At 39.9% G+C, this 22,203-nt stretch overlaps 1 protein-coding gene across 1 annotated transcript in view; it reads left to right on the forward strand.

Moving 5' to 3' along the window:
* Positions 1-22,203, forward strand: part of KMT2A (lysine (K)-specific methyltransferase 2A) — a 97,809-nt gene that overhangs the window by 34,999 nt on the left and 40,607 nt on the right. The window contains exons 6-14 of the mRNA XM_011965003.1: positions 3,707-3,776; positions 6,418-9,068; positions 11,562-11,739; positions 12,915-13,149; positions 15,707-15,771; positions 17,257-17,634; positions 17,957-18,030; positions 19,420-19,551; positions 20,099-20,212. Of these exons, the coding sequence (XP_011820393.1) occupies positions 3,707-3,776; positions 6,418-9,068; positions 11,562-11,739; positions 12,915-13,149; positions 15,707-15,771; positions 17,257-17,634; positions 17,957-18,030; positions 19,420-19,551; positions 20,099-20,212 (3,897 nt within the window). The remainder of the gene's footprint in view (positions 1-3,706; positions 3,777-6,417; positions 9,069-11,561; positions 11,740-12,914; positions 13,150-15,706; positions 15,772-17,256; positions 17,635-17,956; positions 18,031-19,419; positions 19,552-20,098; positions 20,213-22,203) is intronic.

The following is a 22,203-nucleotide window of genomic DNA, read 5'->3' on the forward strand; positions in this document are numbered from 1 at the left end:
AGCCGGGCGAGGTGGCGGGCGCCTGTAGTCCCAGCTACTGGGGAGGCTGAGGCAGGAGAATGGCGTAAACCTGGGAGGCGGAGCTTGCAGTGAGCTGAAATCCGGCCACTGCACTCCAGCCCGGGCGACAGAGCAAGACTCCGTCTCAAAAAAAAAAAAAAAAAAGACTGCATTAAAATGTTTCAATTCCCTTGACCCCCAGTTCTTTAGGGATGGGCTAAATGGCTGGTATCATGGCTTACAAAAGGGTCTTGACCTTGGAGATTATGTTGAGAAATAAAATTCATATATTTAATTTTTATCTTTTAATTCCATTTTTCCATGAACTTTTTGAAGTCCCCTCATATGTATGTTGCCTATAGCTTTCCAAGTGATTTCACATAAATTATTTATCCCTTACAATGCTCAAATAAAAAATGAAATTGAGGGATAGATACAGTAAGTGAGTTGTCTGAGATTACATAGTCTGAGAGAACCAGACTGAGACCCTAAACCAACCCTTCTCTCCCCACATCGAGCACTGTCCTCACTGGCATCATGTATGAGAAGATTGGATTGGCTGTCTACATCTACATGTATATAATATCTACAATTATATTCTATGATTTTTTTGTTTCTGTTTTGTTTTTTATAGCATCTGAAGTGATTTGCCATTGCCTATTTTATTTGCTTTTTCCTCAAAATGTACTTTAGGGTTGCTATATTTAGTGTCTTTTTTTTTCCTGCCTGAAAGTACATTTTAAAAGTTAACGGTATGGAATTTCATTATTGTGATAAGATTTTATATTAATTGTGCTGTTAGGAGTTTTGGCTTGTTTTGTTTTGTTTTGTTTTGTTGGTAACATTGTAGCCTACAGTGTAAACCCTGAAAATGATTCCAGAAATTTATTTGGGGTTAAGATTCACATGTCTTAGGTTAGTTATATACTAACTTACTTTAAGATGAAAAGAGAGAGCTAATTTTTTTATTTTAAAATTATTTTTAGTTTTTTTTAGATTGGAAGGCCAGTGTGGGAGGATCACGTGAGCCCAGAAGTTTGAGACCAGCCTGGGCAACATAGCAAGACCCCATCTCTGTAAAAAATTTTAAAATTAGCTAGGTGCTGGTACATGCCTGTAGTCCCAGCTGCCCAGGAGGCGAAGGCAGGAGCATTGCTAGAGCCCAGGAGTTTGAGGCTGCAGTGAGCCGTGATCACACCACTGCAATCCAGCCTGAGTGACAGAGTGAGCACTGGCTAATTTTAAAATTTTCTGTAAGGACTCACTATGTTGGGTCTCACTATGTTGCCTAGGCTAGTCTTGAACTCCTGGCTTCAAGCAGTCCTTCCAATCTCAGCCTCTCAAGGTGCTGGGATTAAGGTGTGAGCTACTGTGCTGGTCAGGAGAAAATTTTTTTATTCACAAATAATGTTCACAGTAATAATTTACTTTAAACTTTCTTAAAGTAAAAAGAACCGGCTGGGCACAGTGGCTCACACCTGTAATCCCAGCACTTCGAGAGGCCGAGGTGGGTGAATCCTTTGAGGCCAGGAGTTCAAGACCAGCCTGGCCAACATTGCAAAAGCCCCATCTCTACTAAAAATACAAAATTAGCCAGGTGTGGTAGCACATGCCTGTAACTCCAGCTACTTGGGAGGCTGAGGCATGAGAATCTCTTGAACCCGGGAGGCAGAGGCTGCAGCAAGCTCTGAGGTGGCGCCATTGCACTCCAGCTTGGGTGACAGAGCAAGACTCTGTCTCAAAACAAAAAACAAACAAACAAAAAAACAACAGAAAAAGAACTTACATGTAAGAATTTAAATTAGTGATGAAAGAAGAAACTGTAAAAAGTACTCCAGTAAGCCAGGCATGGTGGTGCATATATGTAGTCCCAGCTACTCAGGAGGCTGAGGCAGGAGTATCACTTGAGACCAGGAATTAAAGACCAGCCTGAGCAAAATAGGTAATTTTTTTAAAAAAGTACTCTAGTCTGTGTTCCTTAAATTTAGGTTTCATACATTCTTAGAATTATAATACTTTTTCGTGGCTGGGCATAGTGGTGCATGCCTGTAATCCCAGCTGTTTGGGAGGCTGAGGCAAGCAGATTACTTGAGATCAGGAGTTTGAGACCAATCTGGCCAACATGGTAACACCCTGTCTGTAATAAAAATACAAAAATTAGCTGGACATGGTGGCAAGGGCCTGTAGTCTTAGCTACTCGGGAGGCTGAGGCAAGAGAATCGCTTGAACCCAGGAGGCGGAGGTTGCAGTGAACTGAAATCGCGCCACTGCACTCCAGCCTGGGTGACAGAGCAAGACTCAAAAAAAAAAAAAAAAAATTGTAATGCTTTTTCAGATGTCTTTGAAGAGGAGAATTTCAGCCTTGTATTAGATAGTCCAATACTTTAATCTTAGCAATCTCAGAGCAAAAGCCTCTTTAGATGCCAATAAGACTTGTCTCTCAGTTGCCTAGTATGCAAAGACTGGGCCTTAAATGTTTTGCTCCTCTAAAGCATTTAAATTTAAGAGATGAACCTGCTAATTTGTCCTAAAAGTTACATATGTCTTTTAATATAGTCATGGCTGAAAAATGGCTAAGACGGTCAGCACCTGACTCTAGTTTTAAATGAACTGAGAAAATAATCCTTCAGAAAATTCATTGATGTTGTCCACATACCTGTGATCTTACCTCTTGAGAGGAAAATGTCAGTGCTTTTATCATTGGAACTCAGTTTGGGACTTACCACTATTAATTGGAGGTTCCAGAATGTCTGTTCTTCATTCCTTGTTTTGTTCTTGTTTTATATGGATTTTGTTTCCGGAATCTGAAATTCTATCATTCTGTGTCTCCCTCTGGAAAGAACTCAATCTCTGAATCATTGAATTTCTATTAATCAGTTTGTTTAAATAGACCATCTTTCTTGATAACTTGTGCAAAATAGGTTAAACAAATCCCTTTTTTTTTTTTTTTAATAGAGCAGGTTAAAAATTAGAGGTAAGCAGAAGCTTTTGCTTTTTTGTCTTTTCCAACTATAACTGAAAATAGGATGTTTCCCTAAGTTTTAGTAAAGGATTTCATTCTATATGTGGTCAATTCATGATCCCTTTCACAAACACTGCTGCCCACCATTAAGTCTCTTATCACAGGCATTTTCAAAATTATGCCATAAAATGCATGTTGAGACTCTCTGGATCTCAAATGTACAGAAATCATATCTAAATGTCAATTCCTGAGTTAAGGAACTGACAATTATGGCACTTTCAGTCTCTATTAATATTTAGAAGGCAAGAGATTATTATATTGTTTATGTTACTCCTTATGTGTCTATAGACTTAAATACTTGTTGAAAAGCATTTGTTGTATTGGGGCTGTATGTTTCTGCCATTATACTTATTTGCTTACCTGAGTTAAAGTTGTCCTTTGATTGTTTTGGGCTGTATCTACAGTTTGAAATTTAGCACTATCCTCTGTGTACTATGCACCAAAGATGACATTTCAATGCATTGTTCAGTTACTACACAGCTCCTATTTGTCTATAATAAAGCTGTATGACTGGGTCCATTTATTTCTATATTAGTTATTTTATAGTATCCATTTGAATGATGATAATTAATATAAAAAGGCAAATTTTCCAAATTCATTTGTGTCTCCTCTGGGCATTTCTTTGGGATGTGTTTGTATGCACGTTTTTGCTTCTGATTTTAAAATAATTTTCCTTTGTTGTAGGATGAGCAATTCTTAGGTTTTGGCTCAGATGAAGAAGTCAGAGTGCGAAGTCCCACAAGGTCTCCTTCAGGTACGGCCAATTAAGTGCATGGTGCCTTTAAGTTTTATTTGTTAGGAGATTGTGGCTTCCCCTTGCCTTCTTTGCATGTAAAGGATGCTCTACCGTACTGGGGTTAGGAAATGGCTTATGAGCTAGACTTCTTTATGGGACTCTTTTCTATCAGGCCACATTGGGCTTATTCTTTCTCTCTGGGAACAACTTGGGGCATGGGAAGTAGGTTTCTACAGAATTACTGGGAAATCTGGTAGGCAAACTGAAGGTAACCTACTAAAAGCATCCTCAGATTTACACATTTTGTGTTATGTGGTAGTGTATATGTCTTTGGGAATAATTTGGCCATTATTTTTTTCAGATTAAATTTGGTCTACTGTTGTCAAAGAACCAAAAACAAAATATTGGCATTATGTGAAACATTTTTACCTGATTCTTGAAAGGCTGTATTAAAATAAAAAAAAAAATGGAAAATTAGCAATATTTGTCATCATTCTCACCAACAAAATATCTAGAATATCTTGAAATTCTAGACTTACAAGCAGTTTCCTAAGAGAAGACCCTCAATGGAAATAACATTTAATGGCTTGCAGAATTCAGTTCTATATAGGAGAAAGCTATGCATCTTTTGATGAAAATGCATTCCCTATCTGTGCTGCCATTCTGACTTTATATATGGTTTTCTTTGATTTTATGTGGATAGACACTCCAGCTAAATATGATATTGTTAGCTGTTTCTGCTTTTTGACATTGACTTAGCTTGTGATGTGTGCTAGCATTAGGGTCTCACTTAAGAGTCATCATATATTATCATCTAATTCAAACATCCAAGTTGACAGTTTTTCTTTTCTTAAATAGGGGTGGTATTGCCATTCTAGTTGGGGGGAGTTGGGCGGTAGTGTCCCAGTATCTGTGCTATTCAGACAGTAGCAGTGTTCTCTTTAACATGTGATGAAGTCTTAAAACTTCGTATAGGAAAGGAATTTGAGAGATCATCTGGGTTTTTTTTGTGTTTGTAGATGACAAAATGAGGTCCATAAAATATATGAGTAATGATTTATAACCAGTTTGAGAGTTCTTTGGATCAGGGAAGTTAGCAGCAGTGCTGGGACTCTTCTCTGTTCTGCTGCTTCTACTTGTCTACCAAAAGCATTTTTTAAAAAGTAGAATAGAAGAGGTTTTCAGAATTGATAAAGCCCTCTGATTGGCCAGGTTCAAGTCTACCACAATGGTAAGGAATTGTTTGATGTATTTCCAGGCAGGAGTTGTTTTGTTTGTTTGTTGTTCTTGTTTTTGAAACAGAGTCTCACTCTGTCACCCAGACTCCGGGCAGGAGTTTTATTTTGTTAATTCACAACGTTTTCATGATAGTTTTCTCTTAAGTTTTTTTTTTCTTGACTACCAGTCTACCTTGAATGTTGTCTTCTTTTCTAAGAAACCATCTTGATATGTTTCATTATTTGAGAAATGAAACATGGTTTCTCTGCTGTCTCCTAGTTTATTACCTTTGTTGTAATTAGAATATGTTGAGAAAGGAGCTGTGAATCCTTAGTCTATTAAAGGAACTCTCATAAATTAATTGATGAGGAATGCATTTATATTTAGAAATTTCAACAATAAAATCTTTGTTGACTTCTGTTCTGTTAGAAAGTAGTTCCATTGTAAAAAATGTTCATCATAATGGCGTAAATCTCCTTTGGTGCCTATTAAGGGAAGTTTTAATCTCAGAAGAATGTTATCAAGAGGGAAGAGAAGATTTGATAAAATAGCCAAGTTACTACTTTTTAAAATGTAGGCTTATACAAGGTGTTTTAAAAACAGTCTTGTTTTCTTGAATGGCTTGAAAAGTAGCAAACTGAGCTTATTTATACATTGGAAAATTCCTTTTATTTAGAACAGAACTTTGATTTATTAAGTTGTCACTTTGCTGTTTACATCAGTTAAGGTTAAATCTTTTTGCAACTTGAGACTAACTAGCTCAAGAACCTCTAGGCAGGGGAGTAGATTTAGTAGACACATCGTTATGTTACTTCACTGATTAGTTCACATGCCACTGAATTCAGTGATCTTATTCTGATGTGTCATGAATGAACATTTTTCTGTTCAGTAAAACTTTTCTTAGTCTACTTTGGGAAAACAGATTGAAATACGGTACTCTGAACTGCCCAGGGAGTTGGTATGTTGATGATTGAAGAGCAGCATGTTCAAATTTGTTCAAAGCCAGAATTCTGAATTGAAAAGATGGGATGACTGACTAGAAGCATGTTCTTAAATGTTAATCTTGGTGGCTAGGATATGGCAAGGAAGTTCAGATTTTTTTTTCTTTACAATTCCTTTGAATTCAGAAAAAACCTTCTTGCTCATCTAAAATTGTAGGAAAATCAGTTTTGTGGATTAATTGTTCAGTGGAAAACTCTTAATTATCTTTTTGTATCAAAAAAGTAATTAAATGTTCTTTCAGGTGGCATGTTATTTGCTGACTTCTTTGAGGCAAATTTTGGGTGAAAAGAAACTAAGCACAATTAAGATGTTTGATTGACTCATTAGACTCAAGTTGAACTCAGTACAAAATGGCCAGTGCTAAGTTATATTCAGCTTAGTTAAAACCTAAACTACACAGCTAAATATATGCTCTTCATTGTTTAATTTCTATACACAGTTAAAACTAGTCCTCGAAAACCTCGTGGGAGACCTAGAAGTGGCTCTGACCGAAATTCAGCTATCCTCTCAGATCCATCTGTGTTTTCCCCTCTAAATAAATCAGAGACCAAATCTGGAGATAAGATCAAGAAGAAAGATTCTAAAAGTATAGAAAAGAAGAGAGGAAGACCTCCCACCTTCCCTGGAGTAAAAATCAAAATAACACATGGAAAGGACATTTCAGAGTTACCAAAGGGAAACAAAGAAGATAACCTGAAAAAAATTAAAAGGACACCTTCTGCTACGTTTCAGCAAGCCACAAAGATTAAAAAATTAAGAGCAGGTAAACTGTCTCCTCTCAAGTCTAAGTTTAAGACAGGGAAGCTTCAAATAGGAAGGAAGGGGGTACAGATTGTACGACGGAGAGGAAGGCCACCATCAACAGAAAGGATAAAGACCCCTTCGGGTCTCCTCATTAATTCTGAACTGGAAAAGCCCCAGAAAGTCCGGAAAGACAAGGAAGGAACACCTCCACTTACAAAAGAAGATAAGACAGTTGTCAGACAAAGCCCTCGAAGGATTAAGCCAGTTAGGATTATTCCTTCTTCGAAAAGGACAGATGCAACCATTGCTAAGCAACTCTTGCAGAGGGCAAAAAAGGGGGCTCAAAAGAAAATTGAAAAAGAAGCAGCTCAGCTGCAGGGAAGAAAGGTGAAGACACAGGTCAAAAATATTCGACAGTTCATCATGCCTGTTGTCAGTGCTATCTCCTCGCGGATCATTAAGACCCCTCGGCGGTTTATAGAGGATGAGGATTATGACCCTCCAATTAAAATTGCCCGATTAGAGTCTACACCGAATAGTAGATTCAGTGCCCCGTCCTGTGGATCTTCTGAAAAATCAAGTGCAGCTTCTCAGCACTCCTCTCAAATGTCTTCAGACTCCTCCCGATCTAGTAGCCCCAGTGTTGATACCTCCACAGACTCTCAGGCTTCTGAGGAGATTCAGGTACTTCCTGAGGAGCGGAGCGATACCCCTGAAGTTCATACTCCACTGCCCATTTCCCAGTCCCCAGAAAATGAGAGTAATGATAGGAGAAGCAGAAGGTATTCAGTGTCGGAGAGAAGTTTTGGATCCAGAACGACGAAAAAATTAACTCTACAAAGTGCCCCCCAGCAGCAGACCTCCTCGTCTCCACCTCCACCTCTGCTGACTCCACCCCCACCACTGCAGCCAGCCTCCAGTATCTCTGACCACACACCTTGGCTTATGCCTCCAACAATCCCCTTAGCATCACCATTTTTGCCTGCTTCCACTGCTCCTATGCAAGGGAAGCGAAAATCTATTTTGCGAGAACCGACATTTAGGTGGACTTCTTTAAAGCATTCTAGGTCAGAGCCACAATACTTTTCCTCAGCAAAGTATGCCAAAGAAGGTCTTATTCGCAAACCAATATTTGATAATTTCCGACCCCCTCCGCTAACTCCCGAGGACGTTGGCTTTGCGTCTGGTTTTTCTGCATCTGGTACTGCTACTTCAGCCCGATTGTTTTCGCCACTCCATTCTGGAACAAGGTTTGATATGCACAAAAGGAGCCCTCTTCTGAGAGCTCCAAGATTTACTCCAAGTGAGGCTCACTCTAGAATATTTGAGTCTGTAACCTTGCCTAGTAATCGAACTTCTGCTGGAACATCATCTTCAGGAGTATCCAATAGAAAAAGGAAAAGAAAAGTGTTTAGTCCTATTCGATCTGAACCAAGATCTCCTTCTCACTCCATGAGGACGAGAAGTGGAAGGCTTAGTACTTCTGAGCTGTCACCTCTCACCCCCCCGTCTTCTGTCTCTTCCTCGTTAAGCATTTCTGTTAGTCCTCTTGCCACTAGTGCCTTAAACCCAACTTTTACTTTTCCTTCTCATTCCCTGACTCAGTCTGGGGAATCTGCAGAGAAAAATCAGAGACCAAGGAAGCAGACTAGTGCTCCGCCAGAGCCATTTTCATCAAGTAGTCCTACTCCTCTCTTCCCTTGGTTTACCCCAGGCTCTCAGACTGAAAGAGGGAGAAATAAAGACAAGGCCCCTGAGGAGCTGTCCAAAGATCGAGATGCTGACAAGAGCGTGGAGAAGGACAAGAGTAGAGAGAGAGACCGGGAGAGAGAAAAGGAGAATAAGCGGGAGTCAAGGAAAGAGAAAAGGAAAAAGGGATCAGAAATTCAGAGTAGTTCTGCTTTGTATCCTGTGGGTAGGGTTTCCAAAGAGAAGGTTGTTGGTGAAGATGTTGCCACTTCATCTTCTGCCAAAAAAGCAACAGGGCGGAAGAAGTCTTCATCACATGATTCTGGGACTGATATTACTTCTGTGACTCTTGGGGATACAACAGCTGTCAAAACCAAAATACTTATAAAGAAAGGGAGAGGAAATCTGGAAAAAACCAACTTGGACCTCGGCCCAACTGCCCCATCCCTGGAGAAGGAGAAAACCCTCTGCCTTTCCACTCCTTCATCTAGCACTGTTAAACATTCCACTTCCTCCATAGGCTCCATGTTGGCTCAGGCAGACAAGCTTCCAATGACTGACAAGAGGGTTGCCAGCCTCCTAAAAAAGGCCAAAGCTCAGCTCTGCAAGATTGAGAAGAGTAAGAGTCTTAAACAAACTGACCAGCCCAAAGCACAGGTACTCTTTTCCACCTTGCCTGTTAAAACTAACAGTTTATTGAGCCCTTTCTATGGGCAAGTTTTAGGCTAAGTAGTTCAGTTATATCCAGTTATGAGAACCAAGAAAATATGGTGGAGGCAATGGTATTTGCAGTAGTGCTTGAAGGATCAGTAGGATTTTGATAGGTAGAAAATGGCAGGACATAACATTCTAAGTAGAGGGAACAGTGTGGGTAGAAATGGAAAAGTAAGAAACATATTTGAGGAATATTGGATAGCTGGATTGGCACCTGTGGAAAATTGGTGAACTAAGGTTGGGACTTAGATAACTTAAACAACTCAGAGGATGCTGAGTTGTTTGTACCTTATAGGCTTGATGTAATTAAACCTGGGACTTAATTTTAAAGGTACATTTTAATAGTCAAATTGTTTTACTATCCCTGATAGAATAGAAAACCAGAGGGGAGCATTCTCTTCCTCTGAGTAGTGAGGGATTAGAGCAGTAGATAATATGTTTTTGCAGAATACAAATGAGAAGTACTGGCCGGGTGCCATGGCTCATGCCTGTAATCCCACCACTTTGGAAGGCCAAGGTGGGCAGATCACTTGAGGTCAGGAGTTTGAGACCAGCCTGGCCTGGCCAATATGGTGAAACCTCATCTCTACTTTAAAAAAAAAAAAAAAAAATTAGTTGGGCATGTGATACACGCCTCTATTCCCAGCTACTCGGGAGATTGAGGCAAGAGAATCACTTGAACCTGGGAGGCAGAGATAGCAGTGAGCTGGGATCCCCCCACTGCACTCAAGCCTGGGCCAATAGAGTAAGACTCTGTCTCAAAATAAATAAATAAACAAACAGATTAGAAGCACTTAGCCTTAGGCCATGGAACAGGAAAGCTATAGAATTCAGTTAGTTAACATGATGCCAAACAGATTTTTACGAAGACCGGCATTTTTGTTTGTTTTTTTATTATTTTGTTTGTTTATTTGTTTAACAAAGTAAGCTAGTCACTGGCCTTTTCTGAGAAGTGTTGCTGATCTTTAGGGTCTTTTGAAAAGATTGTCATGTAGTAGATGCCTATTTATGCCAGCATATCAAGTTAGAGTAAGATGGCCATAAACTTAGATTTGTAATGTTATTCAGGGCCGGGGGCGGTGGCTCACGCCTGTATTCCCAGCACTTTGGGAGGCCGAGGCGGGCGGATCACGAGGTCAGGAGATCGAGACCATCCTGGCTAACACGGTGAAACCCCCGTCTCTACTAAAGATACAAAAAATTAGCCGGACATGGTGGCATGTGCCTGTAGTACCAGCTACTCGGGAGGTTGAGGCAGGAGAATCGCTTGAACCTGGGAGGCAGAGGTTGCAGTGAGCCGAGATCACGGCACTGTACTCCAGCCTGGGTAACAGAGTGAGACCCCGTCTCAAAAAAATAAATAAATAAAATTAACGTTATTCAACCTAGGGCCATAGTTACATTAAGTAATTCTGCCAGTTGAGAATTGTAGCAGGAATATAATGGGACTTATTTTTAACACCATGTTGGATGTTTTTTGTGATAGGAGCAGTGGCTCTTTAAAATCTGAGACATTTCTGTTGTAGCCTTTTATACTTCCTTTTTTTTTTGAGACGAAGTTTCGTTCTTGTTCCCCAGGCTGGAGTACAATGGCGTGATCTCAGCTCACTGCAACCTCCGCCTTCCAGGTTCAAGCAATTCTGCCGCAGCCTCCTGAGTAGCTGAGATTACGGGCATGCGCCACCACACCCGGCTAATTTTGTATTTTTAGTAGAGACAGGGTTTCTCCATGTTGGTCAGGCTGATCTCAAACTCCTGACCTCAGATGATCCGCCCGCCTCGGCCTCCCAAAGTGCTGGGATTGCAGGCGTGAGCCACTGCGCCCAGCCTATACTTTCATTTATAAGTTATTTCACTCCTACTTCTCTGTTGATCAAGGAAATATAAGAAATAGTTTTTGGTTAGATAAGCCATATTTATACCACACTGAACTTTTTGGTAATATAGACTGGCAGCTTGAATTTTGAGGGGAATTTAAAATAGTAGTGTAATTGGGAATAGAAGCTTAGTTGCTTGTTTGTTTTTAAGATAGGGTCTCACTCTGTCACCCAAGGTGGCTCAAGTGATCCTCTTGTCCCAGCCTCCTAAGTAGCTAGAATTACAAGTGTGTATTACCACGCCCAGCCAATTTTTAAATTTTGGGTAGAGATGGGTTCTCGCTATGTTGCCCATACTGGTCTTGAACTCCTGGCCTCAAATGATCTTCCCACCTCAAGCTGTTTTTTATTTTTTGATTAGAGACCTTTTTTTTGTGCTGCCAATTAGGATACGTTAATAGTTGATTTCTGTTTTGATGTGATTTATCAGCTGGGAATAATTAGAGTTGTATGTTTTGATTCTAAATCATCATGAAATTGATCAAGTATACCTCGGCTTCATTCAGTTATAATTTCAACATGTATGGTTGTTACTGTTTTTGGATTGCCTCATATTCAGGGTCAAGAAAGTGACTCATCAGAGACCTCTGTGCGAGGACCCCGGATTAAACATGTCTGCAGAAGAGCAGCTGTTGCCCTTGGCCGAAAACGAGCTGTGTTTCCTGATGACATGCCCACCCTGAGTGCCTTACCATGGGAAGAACGAGAAAAGATTTTGTCTTCCATGGGGAATGATGGTAGGTCAGGAAGGTCAACTTGGAGTCAGAACAGGCTTTTGATTTGTTTGTTGATTATTCTGGGGATGCCCAGTAGGCTCTTCATGGTTAGTCTAGGTCCTCTGAAAAACAGATGGCAAGAGGGGATTAAAAACATGAGGATTTTATTAAAGGAAATGCCTGAGAAGGGAAACGGGGAGGTAGCCAGGGAAGGCTGGGAGAGCTGTCAGACTGTGATGCCCGTCTCACCCCCATGAAGGAGAAGGGGAAGGAAGGCTAGAATCTTCCTAGACTGCTGTGCAGGTAAGAAAGGTTTAGAAAGCTGTCAAGGTGTCTTTGAGTAAAAGTGGACTGTCAGGGGAGTCTTGTGTCTCTCGGGAGCAGGTGGAGGAGTGACTCCTCCACCGAGTCACTGCCTGAAAGCCCATGGTAAGTGTGGCCTCTGCACCACTCGATTTCAGAGCACAGAAGCGGGGGCCCAGGTCAGTTGTGCTTTCTGTAGTTGGAGGTCTAGGAGGCACGTTCTCATGGCTGCCATATAGTTCTTAAGTGCAGAGTGGCCACTCAAAATGATTTTAGAGGTTTGAAGAATCCTTAGAAGCATTTGGTTTCTATTCTTGATTTTAGATTAAACTGTTTTGTTTTCAATATTTGGAATTTTGCTTTCATCGAGACGCAAGTTGTTGGCTTTTTTTTTTTTTTTGAGACGGAGTCTCGTTGTGTCGCCCAAGCTGGAGTACAGGGGCATGATCTCAGCTTACTACAGCCTCCACTTCCTGGGTTCAAGCGATTCTCCTGCATCAGCCTCCTGAGTATCTAGGATTACAGGCATGTGCCACCATGCCCAGCTAATTTTTGTATTTTTAGTGGAGAGGGGTTTTGCTATGTTGGCCGGCTGGTCTCAAACCCCTGACCTCAGGCGATCTGCCCGGCTCAGCCTCCCAAAGTGCTAGGATTAGAGACATGAGCCACTGTGCCCGGCCAAGTTATTGGCATTTTTACACATTTAAATAATTATTTAAAATAGATTCTGAGTTCTGTATATAAATATTTTAATATATTTTATTTTTGGAGTACCAATTAAAACAAGGTTTGAAGGTATCTAATGATAGAAGGGGATTTTTGAGAACCTCTCCTTCTACTCCCAAGAAGGGATTCAGTACTCCCTTGGAACTAATGCCTCATTTCTTTAACAGACAAGTCATCAATTGCTGGCTCAGAAGATGCTGAACCTCTTGCTCCACCCATCAAACCAATTAAACCTGTCACTAGAAACAAGGCACCCCAGGAACCTCCAGTAAAGAAAGGACGGCGATCGAGGCGGTGTGGGCAGTGTCCCGGCTGCCAGGTGCCTGAGGACTGTGGTGTTTGTACTAATTGCTTAGATAAGCCCAAGTTTGGTGGTCGCAATATAAAGAAGCAGTGCTGCAAGTAAGTAGGTGTTTCACTTTGACATGTTGACCTCTCAACCATAAAGTTGCTTATGTATCCCTAATTTGTTGCACAGATGCATCAGGACCACTGAATGTGGTTGTAATTGAGTTGTAAGACTTGTTACAGTTAGATTTTGTGGTGTGGGCTGTTCTTAAATAAGAAATACTCTGGGGCCATGCTGTCATTAATAGAATGTTCTGCAACAATGGAAATGTTCTATTGGAATAGTAGACAACAATAATGGAAATGTTTAGTTCAGTGTGGCAGCCATTAGCCACATGTGGCTATTGAGTGCTTGACATGTGATTAGCGTGACTGAGAAACTACATTGTTTATTTCGTTTAACTTTAGCCATGTGTAACTAATGACTACCACATCAGACTGAAGCTCTGGAGGATTCCTACTTAAAACCTGACAACTTTATGAAATTATGTTGACCCAACAAAATTATGACAATTCGGGAAACATTGGAGATACACTGCATAAATATCTGTGCTTTCCGACTGTCTCTTAGAATATTTTCGTGCACATGGAATTTTTTTTTTTTAAGAGACAGGGTCTTGCTCTGATACCCAGGCTGGAGTGCAGTGGCATGATCATAGCTCACTGCCAACGTTGAACTCCTAGGCTCCAGTGATCCTCCTGCCTTGGCCTCTCAAAGTACTGGGATTACAGGCATGAGCCACAGTGCTTGGCCTCATATGAAATTTCTGTTGGTTTTTTTTTTTTTTGAGACGGAGTTTCGCTCTTTTTGCCCAGGCTGGAGTGCAATGGCACAATCTCCGCCTCCCGGGTTCAAGCGATTCTCCTGCCTCAGCCTCTCGAGTAGCTGGGATTACAAGCATGCGCCACCATGCCTGGCTAATTTTTGTATTTTTAGTAGAGACGGGGTTTCTCCATGTTGGTCAGGCTGGTCTTGAACTCCCGACCTCAGGTGATCTACCTGCCTCAGCCTCCTAAAGTGCTGGGATTACAGGTGTGAGCCACCGCACCCGGCCGAAATTTCTATTTTTAAGAAGTTTTGTTTTAATTTGTATGGGTACATAGTAGGTATATACATTTATGGTATATATAAGATGTTTTGATACAGGCATGCAATGCATCATAATCATATCATGCAAAATGGGGTATCCATTCCCTTAAGCATTTATCCTTTGTATTATAAACAATCCAGTTACACTCTTTCAGTCATTTTTAAATGTACAATTAAATTATTATTGACTATAATCACCCTGTTGTGCTATCAAATACTAAGTCTTATTCATTCTTTCTAATTATTTTTTTGTACCCATTAGCCATCCCCTAATATGGAATTTTTTATGTTGAAATTTTTATTGGCTGGGCGCGGTGGCTCAAGCCTGTAATCCCAGCACTTTGGGAGGCCGAGACGGGTGGATCACGAGGTCAGGAGATCGAGACCATCCTGGCTAACACAGTGAAACCCCGTCTCTACTAAAAAATACAAAAAACTAGCCGGGCGAAGTGGCGGGTGCCTGTAGTCCCAGCTACTCGGGAGGCTGAGGCAGGAGAATGGCGTGAACCCGAGAGGAGGAGCTTGCAGTGAGCCGAGATCTGGTCACTGCACTCCAGCCTGGGTGACAGAGCAAGACTCCGTCTCAAAAAAAAAAAAAAAAGAAATTTTTATTACTCTACTTTTTCTCCTTTTTTTAGTCAGTTTGTGGATGTACTTTTTGCCATCTGGGATACTTTATTTAAAGTAGATCAAGATAGTAGCATAAACAGAAATTTTGGTGATTGAGCATCTTGTAAATTACCTGGCACAAATAATAGGTATCAATAAATACTTGCTGAATGAGTGAGTGACATGAAAATGATTAATATAAAGAATAGTTGGGAGAAATGCTACATTATTTACTTCAGGGGAGATAATTTCTAGGAGACAAGAAGTAGTTCTGTGCTTTGGTTTGGTCTGACCTTAAGCAAGAATCTTGTCTCAGTCTCATTAGTGGAAAGAAGTAAAGTAATTCACAGATCACAAAAAAGTACATGATAGCAAGATAAAGTTGTGCTAAATTTAAGAGTTAAAGTGGATTCAGTGCAATTGTAGACTTCAGATTACATTAGAATTTTATTAAATCTAAATTTAGGGGTGAAGTATATATCAAAGCCACCAGATTTAATTATAACATTGTAGTGGTAGACAAAGGAGTTGTTTGATAATTTTAGTCTGTTTTGTGTTAAGATTACTTGATGAATATTAACCTCATAAGAGAGTAGGACTGATGCGACTACGAGAAATACTGACTGATCACTTTGTGTGTAGTGCTAGTCAGTGTTGGATTACAAGAAATTTGAGTCCCATTTCAAAAATAATTTGATATTTGCTCCTTTTAGATCCTAAAGGTAGGTGAAATTGCTGATCCGGGGATTCAAAGGCTCAGATTTAATCTGAGTAATGAGCAGTCCTTTTTTCAGCTATAAAAATGTGAACCTGAATAAAGATTCACTGATTGTTTCAGGCAAAATGAACACTTGTTTCAGTGCTTCTCTTCTAAATTTAATTTGTTTCATGGTTTAATCCTTGTTTTCCTAGGATGAGAAAATGTCAGAATCTACAATGGATGCCTTCCAAAGCCTACCTGCAGAAGCAAGCTAAAGGTAGTGTTGTTAAAAAGGTCTTCCCCCAAATGTTCCTTGCTTAAATGCTGTGTAGTTGTATACATCCAGTAGAAGAGAATACTTTTTTTTTTTTTTTAAGTACAACTCTTTCGCAGGGAGTAGATTGTTGAAGCTAGGTAATAGGTACATGGGGGTTGATTGGACTATTTCCTGTATTAGGGGATATTTTTAAAATTTTACATAATAAGTCTTTAAGATTTATATAAAAATTATAGTTCATTCTATTTCCTAGAGCAATTAAAGTATACCTATTTCACCTGATCAACTTAGCATTAACTTTCTTTAGCCTTTCAATACTAACTTTTAGCTGCAGGAAACTGAGAATGTTGTGTCACGTTTCTACGCTTCTATTTTTTAAATGTTTTTTTTTAACTTATTTTTAATTTTTGTAGATACATAGCAGGTGTATTTATTTACTTATTTATTTTTTTGAGACAGAGTCTCACTCTGTCTTTCAGGCTGGGGTGCAGTAGCATGATTATGACTCACTGTAGCTTCGACCTCCCAGACTGAAGCCATCCTCCCACCTCAGCCTCCCTAGTAGCCGGGACTACAGGTGCGCACCACCACGCCTGGCTAATTTTTGTAATTTTTGTTTGCAGAGACGGGATTCTGCCATGTTGCCCAGGCTGGTCTTGAACTCCTGGGCTCAAGGAATCCTCTCACCTTGGCCTCCCAAAGTGCTGGAATTACAGGCATGAGCCACCACTGCACCTGGCCAGCAGGTGTATTAATTTATGGGGGTACATGAGATATGTTGATACAGGCATACAATGGGTAATAATCACATCAGGGTACATGGGATGTCCATTACCTCAAGCATTTATCCTTTGTGTTACAAACAATCTAATTATACTCTTGTAATTATTTTTAAGGGTACAGTAAATTATTGCTGACTGTAATTACCCTGTTGTACTATCAAAAACTAGATCTTATTCACTTCTATCTAGCTATATTTTTGTACCCATTAACCATCCCCACTTTCCCCCTCAACCTCACTACCCTTCTCAGCCTCTTGTAACCATCATTCTCTCTGTCTCTATCTCCATCATTTCAATTGTTTTAATTTTTAGCTCCCACAAATGAGTGCGAACATGTGATGTTTGTCTGTCTGTGCCTGGCTTATTTCACTTAACATAATGTCCTCTAGTTCCATCCATGTGGTTTCAGACGATAGGATCTCGTTCGTTTTTATGGCTGAATAGTACTCCATTGTGGATATGTACCACATTTTCTTCATCCATTCATCTGTTAATGGACGCTTAGATTGCTTTCAAATCTTGGCTGTCATGAATATTGCTGCAGTAAACATGAGAGTGCAGATATCTCTTTGATATACTGATTTCCTTTCTTTTGGTATATACCTAGCTGTGGGATTGCTGGATCATATGGTGGCTCTGTAATTCTATTTTAAATAAAATTATTCTCACTTATAGACAGATGATGTTGTTGTTTTTCCCCCAGCTGTGAAAAAGAAAGAAAAAAAGTCTAAGACCAGTGAAAAGAAAGAGAGCAAAGAGAGCAGTGTTGTGAAGAACGTGGTGGACTCTAGTCAGAAACCTACCCCATCAGCAAGAGAGGATCCTGCCCCAAAGAAAAGCAGTAGTGAGCCTCCTCCACGAAAGCCCGTCGAGGAAAAGAGTGAAGAAGGGAATGTCTCGGCCCCTGGGCCTGAATCCAAACAGGCCACCATTCCAGCTTCTAGGAAGTCAAGCAAGCAGGTCTCCCAGCCAGCACCGGTCATCCCCCCTCAGCCACCTACTACAGGACCGCCAAGAAAAGAAGTTCCCAAAACCACTCCTAGTGAACCCAAGAAAAAGCAGCCTCCACCACCAGAATCAGGTGAGTGCGGAGGGCAAGAAGGAATTGCTGAACCACAAGTACTAACAAAAAAGCACTGATGTTTCAAACAGCATTTGAAAGCAGGAAATGTATGATTTTAAGTCTTCAGTTCAAGAAAATCAGCTCTCTTTCTAACTATTATGTATAATAATAAACAAACAAAAAACCAGTTAAATTGGAGATATTGTTTTAATTTCCTGTTCGAAGCCTAGAGTTTAAATAGTTTTTTTTTTTTTTTTCTAATGCCCCTTTCTTCACAGGTCAGTCAGTACTAAAGTAGTTGTTGCCAGCATCTGACTGCAATTTATTCTGAATTTTTTAGGTCCAGAGCAGAGCAAACAGAAAAAAGTGGCTCCCCGCCCAAGTATCCCTGTAAAACAAAAACCAAAAGAAAAGGTGAGGAGAGATTTGTTTCTCTGCCATTTCTCAGGGATGTATTCTATTTTGTAGGGAAAAAGCCTTATCCTTGACTTCTATGTATATGGCAGTGGAATTTCTTAAAATTAAGAAATTTCAAGTTTAGGCTTTTAGCTGGGCACGGTGGCTCATGCCGGTAATCCCAACACTTAATGAGGCTGAGGTGGGAAGATTGTTTGAGGCCAGCAGTTCAAGACCAACCTGGGCAACATAGCAAGACCCTGTCTTTATTTAAACAAAAAAACAAAAGAAGTAGTAGTTAGCCAGGCATGGTGGCGCTTGCCTGTAGTCCCAGGTACTCAGGAGGCTGAGACAGAAGGATCGTCTTGAGCCCAGGAATTCGAGGCTACAGTGAGCTATGATTGTACCATTGCAGTCCAGCCTGGGTGACAAAGCAAAACACTGTCTCCAAAAAAAAAAGTTTGGGCTTGGCAAGGCACGGTGGCTCACACCTGTGATCCCAGCGCTTTGGGAAGCCGAAGCGGGCAGATCACTTGAGGTCAAGAGTTTGAGACCAGCCTGGCCAACATGGTGAAACCCTATCTCTACTAAAAATACAAAAATTAGCCGGGTGTGGTAGTGGGCGCTTGTAATCCTAGCTACTTGGGAGGCTGAGGCAGGGGAATTGCCTGAACCTGTGAGTCAGAGGCTGCAGTGAGCTTAGACTGCATCACTGCACTCTAGCCTGGATGACAGAGCGAGACTCCATCTCAAAAAAAAAAAAGTTTAGGCTTTAGCCTGTTTCTTTTTTGGTCTCTTCCTTGTTGCTTTTCCCTTCTTTGTGGCCCTGTATGTTCTAGCCTAGGAATCTGCTTATTCTAAAAGCCATTTGGCATAATTATTTTTTGACCCCAACATCCTTTAGCAATTATTTGTCTGTAAAAATCACCCTTCCTTGTTTTCACTATTTTTATTTATTATGGATAAAGAGATAGTGTGGTGACTTACATCTATAATCCCAGCACTCTGGGGGACCAAGGCAGGAGGATCACTTGAGGGCAGGAGCTGGAGACCAACTTGGGCAACACAGTGACACACAGTTGCTATAAAAAATTTAAAAATCAACTAGGCATGGTGGCATGCACCTGTAGTCCCAGCTACTCTTGAGAAGCTGAGGCAGGAGGATCACTCGAGCCCACAAGGTCTAGGCTGCGGTGAACTGTGATTGTGCCACTGTATTGCAGCCTAGGCAACAAAGCAAGACCCAATCTCTTAAAAAATTTTTTTTTGAAGATTATTTCTCTGTTTATGTTGGAAACATGTTTTTTAGATCTATTAATAAGATTTGTCATTTGTGTTATTATCTGTTGCAAATATGAAGGCAAATAGGGTGTGATTTTGTTCTATATTCATCTTTTGTCTCCTTAGGAAAAACCACCTCCGGTCAATAAGCAGGAGAATGCAGGCACTTTGAACATCCTCAGTACTCTCTCCAATGGCAATAGTTCTAAGCAAAAAATTCCAGCAGATGGAGTCCACAGGATCAGAGTGGACTTTAAGGTAAAGGTTTTCAGTGACCGTAAAGTATATTGAGTGTCAAAGACTTTAAATAAAGAAAATGCTACTACCAAAGGTGTTGAAAGAGGAAATCAGCACCAACTGGGGAAATGAATAAGAACTCCCATTCACAGATGGGTTTAGCGCTGGGAGAGCTTTGGTCAGTGTTCTTAGGTCACTGTTTGTGAACTGACTGCAGAACATAGATAATGAAACATTCCTATCCATCCTGAGCAGTATCAGAGGAAGTAATTCCTTCACATGGAAAGTATCAAACCATGATGATTCCTTGAGTTAGCAAAACTGTAAGGGAAATTCAGTCCCAGTGTATCTTTGCAATATATTCGATATGAATTGAACAAATAAGCGAGCCTTTTAATAGTCTGTGTCTGAGATTTAAACTTTCTAAAGCAGCAGTTATTTTTGGACTCATTGAAATGAAATACTCTGACATTCTGATGTCATACTAATGTTATGCTTTTCATCCTTATTTTCCATCCAAAGTTGTGTAATTGTAAAACTTTCCTAAGTGACCTTTCTCTCTCCACAGGAGGATTGTGAAGCAGAAAATGTATGGGAGATGGGAGGCTTAGGAATCTTGACTTCTGTTCCTATAACACCCAGGGTGGTTTGCTTTCTCTGTGCCAGTAGTGGGCATGTAGAGGTAAGGCATCCTGCTTCTTTGTACCCCAGGAAGTACACAGATTATTTTTCTGTGGATGAAATTACTATAGTCTGTTTTGTTGGTGTTTAGCAGGTACTATCCCCTGTTTAAACCAGCTAAAGAAATGTTTTGAAGTATTTTAGAGATTTTAGGAAGGAATCTGCTATTAGAGTAGCAAAGTTATTGAGAGTGAAAAGATCAATAATCCCATCTCTCTTAAATTCAGTCTTTATTAGAGTTCTGATCTTTCTGTTAGATGTCTAAATAAGAGAAAAAATTATACAGTGGTCTATTAAAAGGGATGCTGTTGGTGGTGGTTTTATATTGTATATCAGAGCCTCTTTGTCTACAAAGAGCTCTTACCAATTAATAAGAAAAAGGAATGATATCCAGAAAAAAAATAGGCAAAAGACAGAAATAGATAATTCACAAAATTAGAAATAAATACATGGTAGGTGGCGGGGGAGGTGAAAGGAGGGCGTCTGTTTTTTAGCAAAAACTGGAAATTAAAGCATGATAAAAAAGAATCCTGAATAAATGGGGACTTTCTGTTGGTAGAAAGAAATATAGATTAGTTACAATCTTTCTTTCTGAGGGAATTATTTGGAAATATATATTTATCTTTAAAATAGGTATATCCTCTAACATAGCAATTGCACTTCAAATACTTATGGATGTAAATAGATAAATTGGCAAACCTGTAGATATAAAGTAGTGTTCATTTCAATATTGTTCATGATAATAAAAAACTGGAAACAACCCAAAAGTCCATATAGGAGCATAGGTTAAAATAAGTATAGGGCATATATAATGGCAAATATGAAGTCCTAAAGATGATAATATAGATTGATGTTATTAGGTTGGTGCAAAAGTAATTGCAGTAATAACATGGGAAGATGTCCATGACATATCACTGAGTGAAAAGAACAGATTACAAGATAGTATATAAAGCACAATCCCATCTTAGTTTGGAAAAGTGTTTTTAGAATATATATCTAGAAAACAATCTGGAAGGATTCATACCAAAATATTAAGAGTGTGGTTGGATTATGGGTGACCTCTATTTGTTTCTCTGTTTTTTTGTTTTTTTTTTTTTTAATCTTTCTGAGTTTTTTTGCAGTATGTACCACCTTTACAATGAGAAAGGAAAAAGTGCACAATTTTGAATAGGAAGCAGTAGTTTGTCATTTATAAGGGACACATCCTACATCCTTTACAGTTCTTAAATTCCTGGCAGATACCTCTTTGGCTTATTACTTACCACATAAGATATGTATGCAAAGGTAGTAAAGAAAATCCAGGTCGGGTGCAATGGCTCATGCCTGTAATCCCAGCACTTTGGGAGGCTGAGGCAGGAGGACAGCTTGAGCTCAGGAGTTCAAGATCAGCCTGAGCAACAGTGAGACCTCATCTCTACTCAAAAAAAAAAAAAAAAAAAAAAAATACCGGGCATGGTAGCATGTGCCTATAGTCCCAGCTACTCTAGTCCCAGCTACTTGGGAGGCTGAGGTGAGAGGATCACTTGAGCCCAGGAGATCAAAGCTGTAGTGAGCCATTATCACACCACTGCACTCCAGCCTGGACAACTAAGCAAGACCCTGTCTCAAAAAAAAAAAAAAAGAAAAAAAAAAAAGAAAAAATAAGAAAATCCAAGCTAGGTTGAAATCTGAATGTTGAGCAGTCAGTGAGACACAAACTAGGTAAGAAACTCAACCCTGCGCACTTGCCATTTGAAGTTATTACTAGCAAAATTACAAATTATTGCCTGGTATTCATTTACTAAGCAAATATTCTCTTAATCCCTATTATGAACAACTTATTGTTCTAAGTGCAGGAGTTGCTTCAGATATCATTGAGACTGAGAATATTCAGTCTACAAGTGCCAGGGGTCTACTATATCTCTCTTCCCTCCTAATACAGTGCTTTGCACCTACATTTATGCCACCCACAGGTATAACTTATTTTTATAGCACCAGTCCTTCAACTTCTGG

Source organism: Mandrillus leucophaeus, unplaced genomic scaffold (assembly GCF_000951045.1).
Source record: "Mandrillus leucophaeus isolate KB7577 unplaced genomic scaffold, Mleu.le_1.0 Scaffold71, whole genome shotgun sequence".
NCBI lineage: Eukaryota > Metazoa > Chordata > Mammalia > Primates > Cercopithecidae > Mandrillus > Mandrillus leucophaeus.